Consider the following 13658-nt stretch of genomic DNA (forward strand, 5'->3'; position numbering starts at 1 on the left):
TATGACCACACATAATTTTTTACAAAATAGTCCGATTTTGATAATTCTTTTTTTATTGGAAAGGTTATACCTTGAAGTTTGTCTCATATAAATTTGGAGAAAAAATTCCTACCCTAAGGGTGGGAAAAGGGGGAGATTTGTTGTTCACTCACAGATTTTTTTTATATATGACCCCACATAACTTTTTACAGAACAGTCCGATTTAGAATATTGTTTTTTTTATTGGAAAAGGTATAGCCTGAAGTTGTTCGTATATAAATTTGAGGGAAAAAATCCTACCCTAAGGGTGAGGAAAGGGGGGCGATTAGTAGTTCACACTAAGATTTTTTGATGCTGAATTGGGTATAACAAAAAAAAAAAAAAAAAAACCTCACGATGAATGAGATGCAGACTTGTATGTCTCTCGTGTGTCTTGAGCAGGTAGACGACAGTATCTGCAGAAATGAGTTTTCGAGATATTTGAAGAATTGTGCGCTATATTCAGTACTAACAACTGGGAAATGTTGGAATTATATTTTTTTTAGCGGAAACCAAATAAGTTAGTTTGTACAACAAAGCTAACGTACAAAGAATGATGACAAAATGCAAAAAAAAAGATAAAATTGCAGTTATAGCCCTTTACCTGCACAGGGCAGTGTAGACCTCTCAATCTCTGGTACTTGTGATTAGGGTTAGTTTTCAGTGCAAGTCGTCAAACATTTTTTATATTCAGGGTTTGTATGAAAAAATAGGGCGGAGTTTAGTGATGGTGACATACTATTTTTAACCGACGAAAAAACGGAGGAGGTTCTCAAGTCGACACGTATACATATTTTTTTTAAATGTATGACCACACATAACTTTTTACAGAATAGTCCGATTTTGAATATTCTTTTTTTATTAGAAAGGGTATAGCCTGAAGTAATTCCCCTATAAATTTGAGGGAAAAATTCCTACCCTAAGGGGGGGGGAGAGGGGGTGATTAGTTGTTCACTCCAAGATTTTTTGATTCTGCGTTGGGTATTACAAAAAAAAAAAAATAAATAAAAAGCTCACAATGAATGAGCTTCAGACCTGTATGTCTCTTGTGTGTACTGCCGTGGGCAGGTAAGCGGCAGTATCTGCAGAAATGAGTTTTCGAGATATTTGAAGAAATGTGTGTTGGATTCAGTAGTACTAACAATAAGAAAATGTTGGAGTTATATATTTTTTTCAGCGGAAACCAAATAAGTTAGTTTGTACAACAATGCTAACGTACAATCGATGACAAAATGCAAATTCGTCAGCAATTTGTGTTATCGTAGAAATATCGATCACAGTAGGAAAATGCACACGAACATCTTTATACAGTGCATTATTCTTTAGGAGCCACTGCAATGCCACTTGAAGTTTACCTATATCAATTTGAAACTCCCTAGAATGTTCTAAATTTTCACGACTTTCTACTACGAGCACTAATCCAGTTTGATTAGGTTCAAGCGGAAGTTATTCCGCCAGCTCGACCACATCCTGAGCAAAAAGAATTGCCTGCCCTTTGCACCAGTCTTGGCTCAAACGATTTTGAACTTTTATTATTTTAAGAGAAATGGTACTATGCAAATAAAACGTTTCTCAATTTCCGATAACTCATCAATTTCTGTAGGTATTGCAGCTACCGACATTTTGTTCCAATAGGCCTGGGGTGGAGTTTTATGTTTTTTAATATTGCTTGAACATCGTGAACAAGTAATTATATTACCTAAAGCTACCAGTTCGTTAGGCAAAATAGAGCCTAAATTTTTAGTTTGCAATTTCCTACGTTGCTGAGGATACAAATTTTTTTTGCATATTGAACACGACAAGTCAGCATAAACATTAATTGATTTCTTAAAGTTTTCTGCGTTACACTGGTTTCTTCGCTCGCGAGCTGCTTGTCGCATGGCGCTCAGACAATTAGTTCTCTCCTCGGAAGATTCGTTAAGTACCACCATTGCTGAACGGTTACGAGCAGCATCCAAACGCAGCATACGTTCGTCCTCAATTTCATTTGAAAGTCGCTCTCTTATCAGATCTAAACGATGAGCGCGTTGCTCTTCACTCTCATTTGAAAGTCGCTCTCTTATCATATCTAAACGACGAGCGCGCTGCTTATCACCTTCTTGCAATAACCTATCGTTATTGTAGCTTCTCATTCTCGACAGTCTTTCCTCGCGCTGACCTAAACTCTCCTGTGAACGTGTTAATGTAATTCTCTTCTGTTTGCTTCCAACCTTTTTTCTTTCTCATTAATAGATTCTTCTAAACATCTTTTCCTCATCCGAGCAGCATTTTTTGTAGGCCTACCCATGTTAGTATATAAAGCCTGCTTTTTTAAAATTATTTATGTAACACAACAGATAATTGTTAAAATACGATATATATATATATATATATATATATATATATATATATATATATATATATATATATATATATATATATATATATATATATATTAATAGCTAAACTAAGGTAGGTAGCTATTTTAAAAGTAATCAAAAATATAAGCATACAGATTATAGCCACATTAGTAGCTTATAGCCACAAAAAATTATAAAATAAAAACTTTTTAACAAAAAAATTGAACCGCCGAAAAAACTGAAAAGCAAAAAATAATAAACCATTTTAATTAAACCTTAATAACTAAGTTCTTAAACTGATGTAAGTATACCTAAGTATATATTTTTGTAATAATTTTGAGTTTTTAATTAACCTTAATAACTCAGTTCTTAAATTAATGTAAGTATACCTAAGTAGTTTTGAGTCGGTGCCAAACAATAAATAAACAAAGATCCCTAAATTACCTAAATTTAAAGAAATAACCAAATAAAATTAGCAATGTAATGTGAAATGTCCGGCGATAAACATAAATGTTTCAAAAAATGCTCCCTCCACACACCATCATTAAATCATGAATACTAGTAGATCGTATACAACAAAAAGTACCTCTCGTTGGAGCTTTGAAGCCTTTGGGACCTCGCACGAGAGAGGCAAACAACCAGTGAGAAAAATCTTCAGGATCATGTATGCAATTAACGGCTACAGTTGTTATGCCATACTTACGCTGAATAATACTATGACCCACAAAACCATTTATTTGAGCTTTTAACAAGATGAGAAATCCTTCTTTAGTGTGATGAACAATGATATAAACATTTTTACTGTTGTATATGAGGCAAAAGCTCAGTAGCAGCCAAATACTCGACACGTGCTTCTTCGAGACCACTCGACGACGTTCGGGTTTAACTTCGTGAACGCTCGGCATTTTCCAGCGAAGGGGCGTGTCGCCATACGCCACTGCTGCGCCTCACGCTTTACAAAAATAATTAATTTGCTTGTTTGGCACCGACTCAAAACTACTTAGGTATACTTACATTAATTTAAGAACTGAGTTATTAAGGTTAATTAAAAACTCTAAATTATTACAAAAATATATACTTAGGTATACTTACATCAGTTTAAGAACTTAGTTATTAAGGTTTAATTAAAATGGTTTATTATTTTTTGCTTTTCAGTTTTTTCGGCGGTTCAATTTTTTTGTTAAAAAGTTTTTATTGCTTTTTCCATAAATGATTTCTCACTATTTCCAAAACTAAAGTTCGCTTGAAAAAAGAATTTTCGAATAGGAAAACTTTTACACAGATTGCCAGATTTTTGCTTGTTTTATGCAAATTTAGCTGTTAACATTAAATTTTCAACCTTTATTGTAAATTTTATAAAAATCAAAAATTATACTTCAAACATCAAAAGCATGTGTGTTAGCTGTGTCTGAAGAAGTAATAGGTGGAGTTAAACAAAGTTTGGTTCATATGTTGACCCTAGAGGGTAGAGGTGCTGACTCCATTTTGGTGCCAATAGCTACAAAAGGGGTTGAGCAATCAAACATTTTTCTTGTTACTTGTGACTGCTATAGCTTGAGAAATAACAAGCAGAATCAAACAAAAATGGATCTACAGGTAAATTTTAGATAGTACAAGAGCCAATTTGATTTTGGCAAAAAGAGCTCAAAAAAGGGCGGTGCGATCGAACATCTATTCTTGTTCACTGCGAGTGCTATATTTTAAAAAGTAATGCTACATTTTAGATGAAATCTAGAATAAATAAAACCTACACCAAAATGGGAGCTGATTCAAATTTGGCATTAATCACTCCAAAGGGATATGATTTGTTGCCATCATTCACTGGAATGAAAATGGCTGAACTAATACAAAAATGTGAAAGATAAACGATACTAAAACTCTCGAGAAAGCTTTTCACGTGATCTTGATTGTTGGCAACTTATCAGAAAAACGGCAATGATGTAAAATTTTTATCTGTTGTCATCTTTCCTTTGATAACAAATAAAATGTTTGAAATGAATTTCATCAAGAACTTAAAAATGATTTTTAATTTCCACTCTTTGATTTTGCTTTTGTGGGTATATATTGATAATTTGAAACTTGGCATGGTCGTCGCCAAATTTTCATGTTGGTAAATTTATTTTGGTAACCCTATTGTTTTATGGTAACTCCAGGCAAAATAAATATTTTCCTATTCTTTGTTAACGTATTCAAAGGAAAATCATTCCTTACACAAGCAATGGTGGTAAAAATAAGAGTAAATGACTTACCCTCCCAGAACCAATAACTTGTGGCAATGTCAAACTTAAACCTCCTTCAGGCACATACCCAAGTTTTGTAGCAGGTATACAAAAGGTTGCTTTGTCACTTGCTAACACAATATCACATAATGCCAGGATTGCCACACCAAAACCAATTGTACATCCATTCACTGCGGCTATAATTGGTTTAGAAACAGATGATATAGCTAGAATAAGGTCCCTAAAAATAAAATAAACAATTTTATAACTATATTGAAACAAAATCAGTATTCACTTCAATTTTGACATCTTGAATTTAAAATTATGTTTTTCGCAACCATGATTGCAATAGGATCGTACTTGTTGAGTTGCTTATTTCTACAAGTGGAATGGAATAGTAATAGCCAAGAAATTAGCACCAGGCCCGCGCCAAGCCTGATTGGCGCCGTTGTGCAAATATATTTTTAGCGCCTTTCACAATTGTGTTCGAGGAAAATATAGTTAACACCTGCAGCGGGGTTTTGTAGACAAATATAATATAGAAAAAATGTTTCGCATTTAATTTGTTCTAATATATATATATATATATATATATATGTACTAGCTTTTACCCGCGGCTTCGCTCACGTTGATGTAGGTTTTTTTTCAATCGATTCAAGTTTTAACAGTTAACACAGGCAGAGGTCAAATAGTTACCAAAAAATGGTTTGTCTCCAGTTTTGCTGACACTTCAAATTGCCTGCCCTTTGATACATTTAAAAAATGTATCAAAAGTTATGATTAAAACTGAAAATCAGGGGGAAGGGGGGGGGGGGAATGAAATGTCAGCGAAACTGGGAAGACACCCAAAAAGTCACACAAAATAAATCACGAAAACGTTCAGGAGTTCTAAAGAAGTTTGTTTAGGTAATTCTCAAAAAATCCAATTTGAGTGAGGTCAACTATTCTTAAATGAAGTGAAACAGTTTCCTTAAATCCCGATCTCCGTCAAATAACATCCAGCGCTACACTGGCTATCTAAATTACTGTATAATGTATAGCTTTCTTACCGGAGATATTTTCCTAAAATAGGGTCAACAATCACTACAAATCCTGATTCTAATAATGTCATTTTAAAGTGAGAACATCAAACATTTAAAATCCCCATTAGAAGGAAATCAACTGTTTCTAAATAACGTAAACATGTCCTGATCACAATACCAAAAAGTTCAGAGTGAAAATACCATTAAAATTAGAGTAAGGACAACAGTTTTTTTTTTTTTTTAAGTTCCCATTTAAATGAGGACAATAGTACAAAAAATTTCTCAAAGAGAAAAATTCCCAAAAATCTCTGTTAGAATGGTCTCTCTCAGCGTTTTCAAATAACATTTTCCTCTGATGATCTCAGTCATGAGTATTTCCAAAAATCTTCATCAGTACAGGTCCGATAGGATAAAAAACAAAAAGAAAAAAGAATGAAAGGAAAAACAATATTCTCCATTGCCGTCATTAAAATAAGGTCATTAATTCCACAAAATCATAATTAGCATCATTAACCCTTAAAAATACACACACAAAAAAGGAAAAAAGAAAATGAAAAGTTTCATAAAAAATTTAAATAATTCGCCCATGCACTAACGTAGTCGCCTGGTAAGAATGGAGATAAAAATGAATTTGGTGGATTAATTTACATATTAACAGTACTTTTAATGTTATTTAAGAGTGTTTCACTAATTTGGCGGATTAATTTTAACTTCAAAACCTCATAGTACTAATTGATCTCTTTAACAAAATTAATTTGGCGGAATTTTTACATTTTAATGCAACTTTTGTAATGACTATAGCACCAAAATTTCACACTCCTCCCGAACACGTTATCATAACTCTTCCTATCAAGTAAGTTTTTAAAATGTCATTTTTTTAGTTTCATTTTATATTTTTGCAATTAAAAGCAGCGTTAAAATGTAAAATAATAAATCCAAATCCATTATTAATTGCCAAAGAACCACAGTACCATCCATTCGCCAGAGACTTTCCAAGTTTATGAAACTGCGTGAAGTGTTTGGTTAATCGATATTCATAAGATATGATTTTTAATTCCGAACAGAAGTTGCTATAAAGAAAATGTTTGCATGTATTTGGCCGTTCTAACTAAAAATAAATCTTTGTTCGATGGTAACTGGGGGTAGGGGGGCAGACTATTTCATAAGTTTATTTAGTTACCAGATAATTGTATGTAGCAAAAATACCCGGCGTTGCCTGGGTCTGTAATAATTATAAGAAACAATGGCTACTTTTATTCGTTCTCTGCTGTAACTGAAATAACTCTAAATACACCGCTTTGACGTGTTTAAAAATAGAGCTTCTTCCTTACCCATAAAAGTAAAATGGCAGTAAGTATGAAGAACAAAATAGTACTCTTTTAGAAACGAAAACACGATACTTAAGCATATACAACTTTGAGGAATTTCCAATATATGAAATTAAACTTCACTTCCTTAAAAAGATTTATCTTTCTTTTTCGAACATAGTCTAAAACCTTCTCTATATTGCTATTGAAGTACAAACTTTTAAAAAACGTAGCCACCAGTAATCCCTTACTGCGATTTAAAATGTTATTAAATTTGCATTAATCGTATTGGGATAACTTAAATGAGGCCCCTTCTCCCTACTTTGTAAAGCTGTGTGTTACTAATTTTCATCGAAGAGAGAGTGTCGCCAAATACTGAGATACTTCTGGTGATTATAAAATGTTGCTACCCGAAATGTTTCCAATAAATAGTAAAAATTTGGCAATTGTTTGAAATTGTGCGCAAAGACAAATTAATGGAAGTTTTTGTACTGTTTATGGATTTGCTTGATTTAAATGGTGGATAATTTTACGTATTAACAAATTTAAAGAAAGAAATATAAAAGAAATGGTAAAAAGTAACCATTTGGTTACATGGTGAAAACCGAGGACAGTATTGCGTACGCTTTAACTTCACAAACAGCGACAGTTGAAAAAATTGCCAAATGCCTTAGCTATTGAAATGATTCAACAAAAAATGTTTGGCTAGTTTCCTGCTGATCGATTAAATACCCAGTCAATACAAATAAATAAAAAAAACGCATTAATTGCCTCAAAGTTGCATTAAAATGGGAAATAATCAGTCAAATCCCTGTATTATTAGCCAGTCTTGTGCAAAAATCTTACTTCAAGATTTGACTTAAGAAAAGCCTTGAACGGTTACGAAAAGCAAAAATAGTCAACAATACAACAATTGTCGCTATCGACAGGGAGTTGAGATGATACACTAAATACTGTATTGAGTTGAGGAAAGCCTTCGAACATGGAACTAAAAAGCTCATAACTTGTTTTTTATTCTACTTAGAAATTTCGAACAGGTTCCATCTTCAGCAGAAAAATCAGAGCTTTCAATGGACATAAACCATATTTGTTTCCGTTAGGGAAAGTAATAGGACATAGGGATTGTTTTTGGTTGATATACAAGGTGGCGACAGGAACTGTGAAAAAAAGTTCCCTGACTTTTCCCTGATTAAGTTCACCAAATTTCCCTGATTTACGTTACCAATGATAATGGTTTTCTCTCTTTGCTCTAGTTGAAATCTATTGTATGTTAGTATAAAATATAGTATTTTAAACGCTTTAAGTTGTGTAAAGTGGTAAAATAAAAGATATATTTTTAAAAAATGCTACTTTTTTTTAATAAAATGGTTAAAAAAAACATATCAAGTCAGTTTTTTAGGGAAAAAACCCTATAAAACAGCATATTAAATTTTTCTACATGGAAAGAATACAGAAAATTAAAAAAAAAAAAAAAATACTTGACTTCTAGAAACCACCTTACATAAGAATTTTAAGAAGCTATTAAAATTACTCTTAAAAACATATGAGTATTTATGATAAAACTAAAATTACTGAAATTATTTTGAACTAAGTTTTCAAACAGTATAATAATTGTTGCTAAAATAACAAGTAATAGTGAAAGAATAGAAGTAATGTAGTTATTCTTATATAACTAATTGACATATTTATTCAAAACAGATGAAACCATTTGACATCTATTCATAGAGAGTTTTTCTCTAATCAAGAACATAGGTTTTTATGAATGAATACAGCATTTTAACAATAAAAAAATAAAGATATTTACTTAAGTACACAAGTCAAATGATTTCAGTATGTAACGAAAAAAATCTTAGATTGCTTTTGTAACAAACAACTTTGAAATGCAAGAAAAAAAAGAAAAAATAAAAGCAATTAGTTAATTTCAAAATATATAAAGGAAGAATACAACTTGGTTATAAAATTAAAGAATCAGTTAAGTCTGAAGAAAAGAAAACCTTTATAATCTGCGGTGACAACAAATAGTATAACGGCAAAAAAACAAAGTTTGTTTTATTGAAAGTTCAATTTTAGCAATTAAAATAAAAATGGGAAGAAGTAATAACTTTCAAGCTTTTATAGTATTAATTCAAAAATCAAAGATTTCTTCTTGAAATCGTGATTACAGTACGCTAATTACTACGAGAGAATGGAATAAAGGCAAAGGATCTAAGGCATTAATGAAGGCTTCCTGTTTGCCTGTATGGTTGTTTATTTTACGTAGCATTGAAAGCGTAAAAGGAAATTTCAAGCTAGGTAAAATAAACAACCTAACAGACACAGAAGCAATCTTAGGAAGTTTATCCTGTGGTTAATATGTAAGATTCAATACTTTGACGTTGAGGAAAAAAGATGCACAAATATGCGACAGTGTATAATTGCACCTCATTAATTTTTTTTTCAACAGATAATTGGCGGAAAATGCGTAGGGAATTAGAGTACTTAATTTTCTAAAGCAAAAAAAAAAACGTTTTTTCTTCATAAAATCAATTTTCCCTGATTTTTTGTTATTTTTTCAAAATTCCCTGATATTTCCCTGATTAATAAAGTTCCCTGACTTTTCCCTGATCTCCCTGATCTGTCGCCACCCTGATATAGCTCCCCCTCCCAATGTTTTGAAATTTTAAGTCATAAAAACAAAGTTTTCAGGCGTTCATGATGGTATTAGGAAGAAAAGATGAGGGAACTTATTTAAAAATTTCTTAATTACAGATTAAATCTGTTAATTACAGTTTCAATAAGAATCTCTTAATTCTTACTGAAACTAGTTTTAAAACTCAATTTTTGTTTTTCTTTAGTGATTTAAGAGGGTTCTCCCCTCCCTGAAAATTTTCCAAAATGGAAGTCCTAAAAACGCAATTGTAAATCATTTTTTGGTAATGTTAAGGGGTCTGGTAATTTTTGGAAATTGAAGCTCCAAAAACCCAATTTTAGAGTATCTTCAATGTTAAATAAATGAATTTGCAACGTTTTGATGCCCAAAAATGTCCAATTATTGCAGTCATGTGCTTCGGTATTACAAGGAGCACTCTTTCTCAATGCAAAGAAGTGTTAGCTTTTGGATGAAAAGACATCTGAGGATTGCTTTCCTCAGATGTCTCTTTTATTCAATTCAATTTTATTTTTTCGGTTGGAAACTTTTCCTCTGTTTGGAACGTTTTTGTTTGGCAGAGCTCGGAGTCTTTTTGTCTCTCATGCAGTCGTGCATTGTACGACCTTGCACATAGGGACTTGATTTGCACCGGTCATATTATGACTGGTAATGCATATGTATAAAAAAGAAATGCCCATTAGAATGCAGTAATAAAGAAAAAGATTTTATGGTCGATATCCACAAGTACAATTATCATAAAGATTATTTACAGCATATAACGAAATATATTTTTATATCTTATCAATTTTAAATGATGGGAATTAGTAATCTGGAAATTTTGTATTTAGGTGAAGTTTTGCTACTTAAATTCCTCTACATAGGTGTTTTTTCCTGAAAAAACGTTATTCCACACAGAAAATTCTTTTTTTTTTAATGTTATGTCTGCTTGAGGGGCATTTCACGGTATTTCGAACAAATGTAGAATCTGTAACATTACTTTTTTTTGCCATAACTATTTAATTTACAGTTTGATTAGCACATTATTTTAATTTGAGTTTGTGTGTAAAAAGACAAACTCAAAATAAAATAATGTGCTAATCAAACAGTAAATTAAACAGATATGGCCAAAAAATTTATGTTATGGACTCGACATAAATGTCAAAAATACTGTGAAATGCCCCTTGAGTTAAGTCTAAAAAAATTATGAGTAAAATCATATCACCTATCATACCCATCACAACGAAAATTTCACTCTCCAAATAAATATTAAAAACTGTTGTCATGGTAATATGCAAAATTAGAGCAACATCAACTTCAGTCAAGTGAGAATAATAAGCAATTTGAGATTGATTGCTCAAAAACTATCTTTATAGAATTTCTTTACAAAGGGCAGTACAAGCTAAGCAATTCTTTGATCTAATCATTACGTAAAATTTTAGTTTTCACTTACATTAATTTACATATGGGGAGAAAAGGCAAGATTATTTTAACAAACTTTTACTTTTAGTGTACAAATGAAGGAGAGCATAAAAATTAGTAGTGCTTCAAGGTGTAAAAATTGAAAATGTATTATTTTATGCAGTTGTTCTTACGTATTAAACATTTTCTCTCTTAAAAGCATTGCCCTTGTCAGACAGGGCGTAGGTTATGGGCATATTTACACAAGTCTGTGCCCCACAAGGGAAATCTTCTAGCTAACAGTTTTTTATTTCTAATGCTTGTCTGAGATCTGTTAGTGAAAATTATATAGGCTATGTTATGATTAAAATTATTTACAACAAATGGGATCACTACACAGCATTTTCCTTGTGTAAACAACGTACGGCATTTTGAAGACTTAGCTACAAGGCTATCTGCAATTTTTTGCTATAAACCAGTAGTTAGGTGGTGAAACGTTAATATACACTTTTATTGCAATAAATCCTATGAATTTTATGTTTTTACGTTTATATAGAACATTAAAACTTTTTTTAGTGTGTGTTTGTAAGGGAGGGGGGACACCACAAATTACCACCCCACGGCGTCACTCATGGTAGGTACCCCCCTGAGAGAGTGCACTATTTTTCATAAAAACAGCTGTTTGAACCATTACTATGTATTAAGGTCATCCCATTAGAGATTAAATCAATTAATCATTTTGGAAAATCAAATAAATTTACTAAAGACTACCAGGAAATTTTTCAGATTTTTTTTCATCACTTACAAAATTTTCAATAGCTAAAAATAAAATATTGATTTTTAGGAAGTGCTGTTTCATTTTAGTTCAAGTGTAAAAATAATCTGAACAAGCAAAATCAACAATGTTTCAAGAACTGTGAAATTGTCCCTTTTTCACAATTTTATTAGCTACTCTAAAATTCTGTGGGTGTGTGTAGAGCAGTCAGTAAAGCATTAAACAGAAATTTTGAAAAACTCAACAAAGTTTGAGAATTTAGTTACAAACAAGAAAATGTATGAAATGGTTACTTTGAATCAACAAACATTTAGAATCAAAACACTCAAATCAGGGAATCAGAAATAAGATTTCCTTCCCACAGAGCACCAGTAACACATCTAAGCCTCAGATTAACAATAAGATATCCTGCTCTGAGGGGACAATTTCTACTTAAAAAAAGGATTAAGTACCTCATAACTAAGGACATTTCTTCTGCCATTTGTCTTTTATAATCTCCAATTAACTGCGACAAGTCAATGCCTCCACAAAAATAAGGACCGCTACTGCTCAACAATACAGCTCGCAATGTTGAATCTTTCTTTGCAAGTAAAAATGCTTCTTTCAATTCTTTCATGGTCTGCAAAAACATATATCTTCAATTAGAAAATAATCAGAGAAACATACAAGTGCACATATGATTCAATTTTTTACATCCTTTACTAAGTTCTCACAATGAAAATAAATACTGTTTCATTCGATTAAGAGATCCCCCACATGTGATGTCATGATTTGATGGGGATTCATGAAATTGTGACAAGGGGAAGGAAGGAAAGTAACAAGATATGTATTGTCATGGGCGGGTAAACAGCAGTAGCTTCAGAAATGAGCTCTGAGAACATTTGAAGAAACGCTTTTTGGATTCAATAATAATAGGGAAATTATAGAATTAAGAGTTATTTTCAGCAGAAACTGAATAAGCAAGCTTGTAGTACAATAAAGCTACTGTACAATAGTAAATGAAAATGAAAAAATGGAAAAAATTTGCAGTTACTGCCTTTTACCTGCCCACACCAGTGTAACATCACATGCTTTGGTTAAAATAAAAGCTTTCATAATAGCAAAATTTTGATTTAATATAGCATGACACGTGACAAGGAGAAAAGGTAAGGTGAAGAGTAGCAATTTATGACAAAGGCGGACAAACATGGTGAAAAAGTGCAACATTATCAGGGGTGCTCCCTCCCCCCTAAGAGCAAGGCCCCCCCCCCCCAAATACCACAAAGACCCAAAGAGAGAGCACCCGACCAAAAAAAGACTACATCTCAAACCCCCCGAAAAATTTCAATGTCGTAGTCCACACCGTGACCCCCTCCTCTTCCTAGGTGGGAACTCCTGACATTATTTATAGACAGCCTCTAATGACTTAGTCACCTAGTTTTGCTTGAAATTTTTTTTCCCTAATTGCATGATTCATCGTTCCTTAAAATAAATGTCAGTTTGGCTTTGCAATTAAAACCAGTGGGCAAAAAAGCAAAGGGATGTAAATGGACATTTTAAAATTCCTTAAATCGTGATTTAAGTTCTGATCCCAGGTAGGCCTTTCACTGAATTGTTTAGTTCTAAATCATGCTGTATAGCAGCACACACCAGAGCTACAAGTACTATCTCTTGCCCCAAAGCAGAGGAGAGTTTTTCCTATTCTGGTTACCTCAAAAATTTAAATTTCAGCACTTACATTCCTTTGCTTCTCACTGCCTCAATAGTACAATTTTTTAAAAAATTACAACGGATGTTTATAATCTTTTAAGATAAGAATTTTTAAACTGAAAGAAGATAAATTTACACCTATAAACCATAGAAAATGCAATAACTATTCTTTGCAGTTCAGTATACAGAGATTTTTGATTACCCCAGATTAGAAAAGGGGCAGGGCGCTTCTTGATGAAAGGGCACTTTCACTCAATACAAC

General features: G+C 32.3%; 1 protein-coding gene across 1 annotated transcript in view; it reads right to left on the reverse strand.

Annotated features, from left to right (window-relative positions):
• LOC129229475 (uncharacterized) overlaps positions 1-13658 on the reverse strand; it is a 51514-nt gene that overhangs the window by 25171 nt on the left and 12685 nt on the right. Inside the window, exons 4-5 of the mRNA XM_054863789.1 lie at positions 12160-12326; positions 4607-4817 (exon numbers count right to left, since the gene is read on the reverse strand). Of these exons, the coding sequence (XP_054719764.1) occupies positions 4607-4817; positions 12160-12326 (378 nt within the window). The remainder of the gene's footprint in view (positions 1-4606; positions 4818-12159; positions 12327-13658) is intronic.

This window comes from Uloborus diversus, chromosome 9 (genome assembly GCF_026930045.1).
Source record: "Uloborus diversus isolate 005 chromosome 9, Udiv.v.3.1, whole genome shotgun sequence".
Lineage (NCBI taxonomy): Eukaryota > Metazoa > Arthropoda > Arachnida > Araneae > Uloboridae > Uloborus > Uloborus diversus.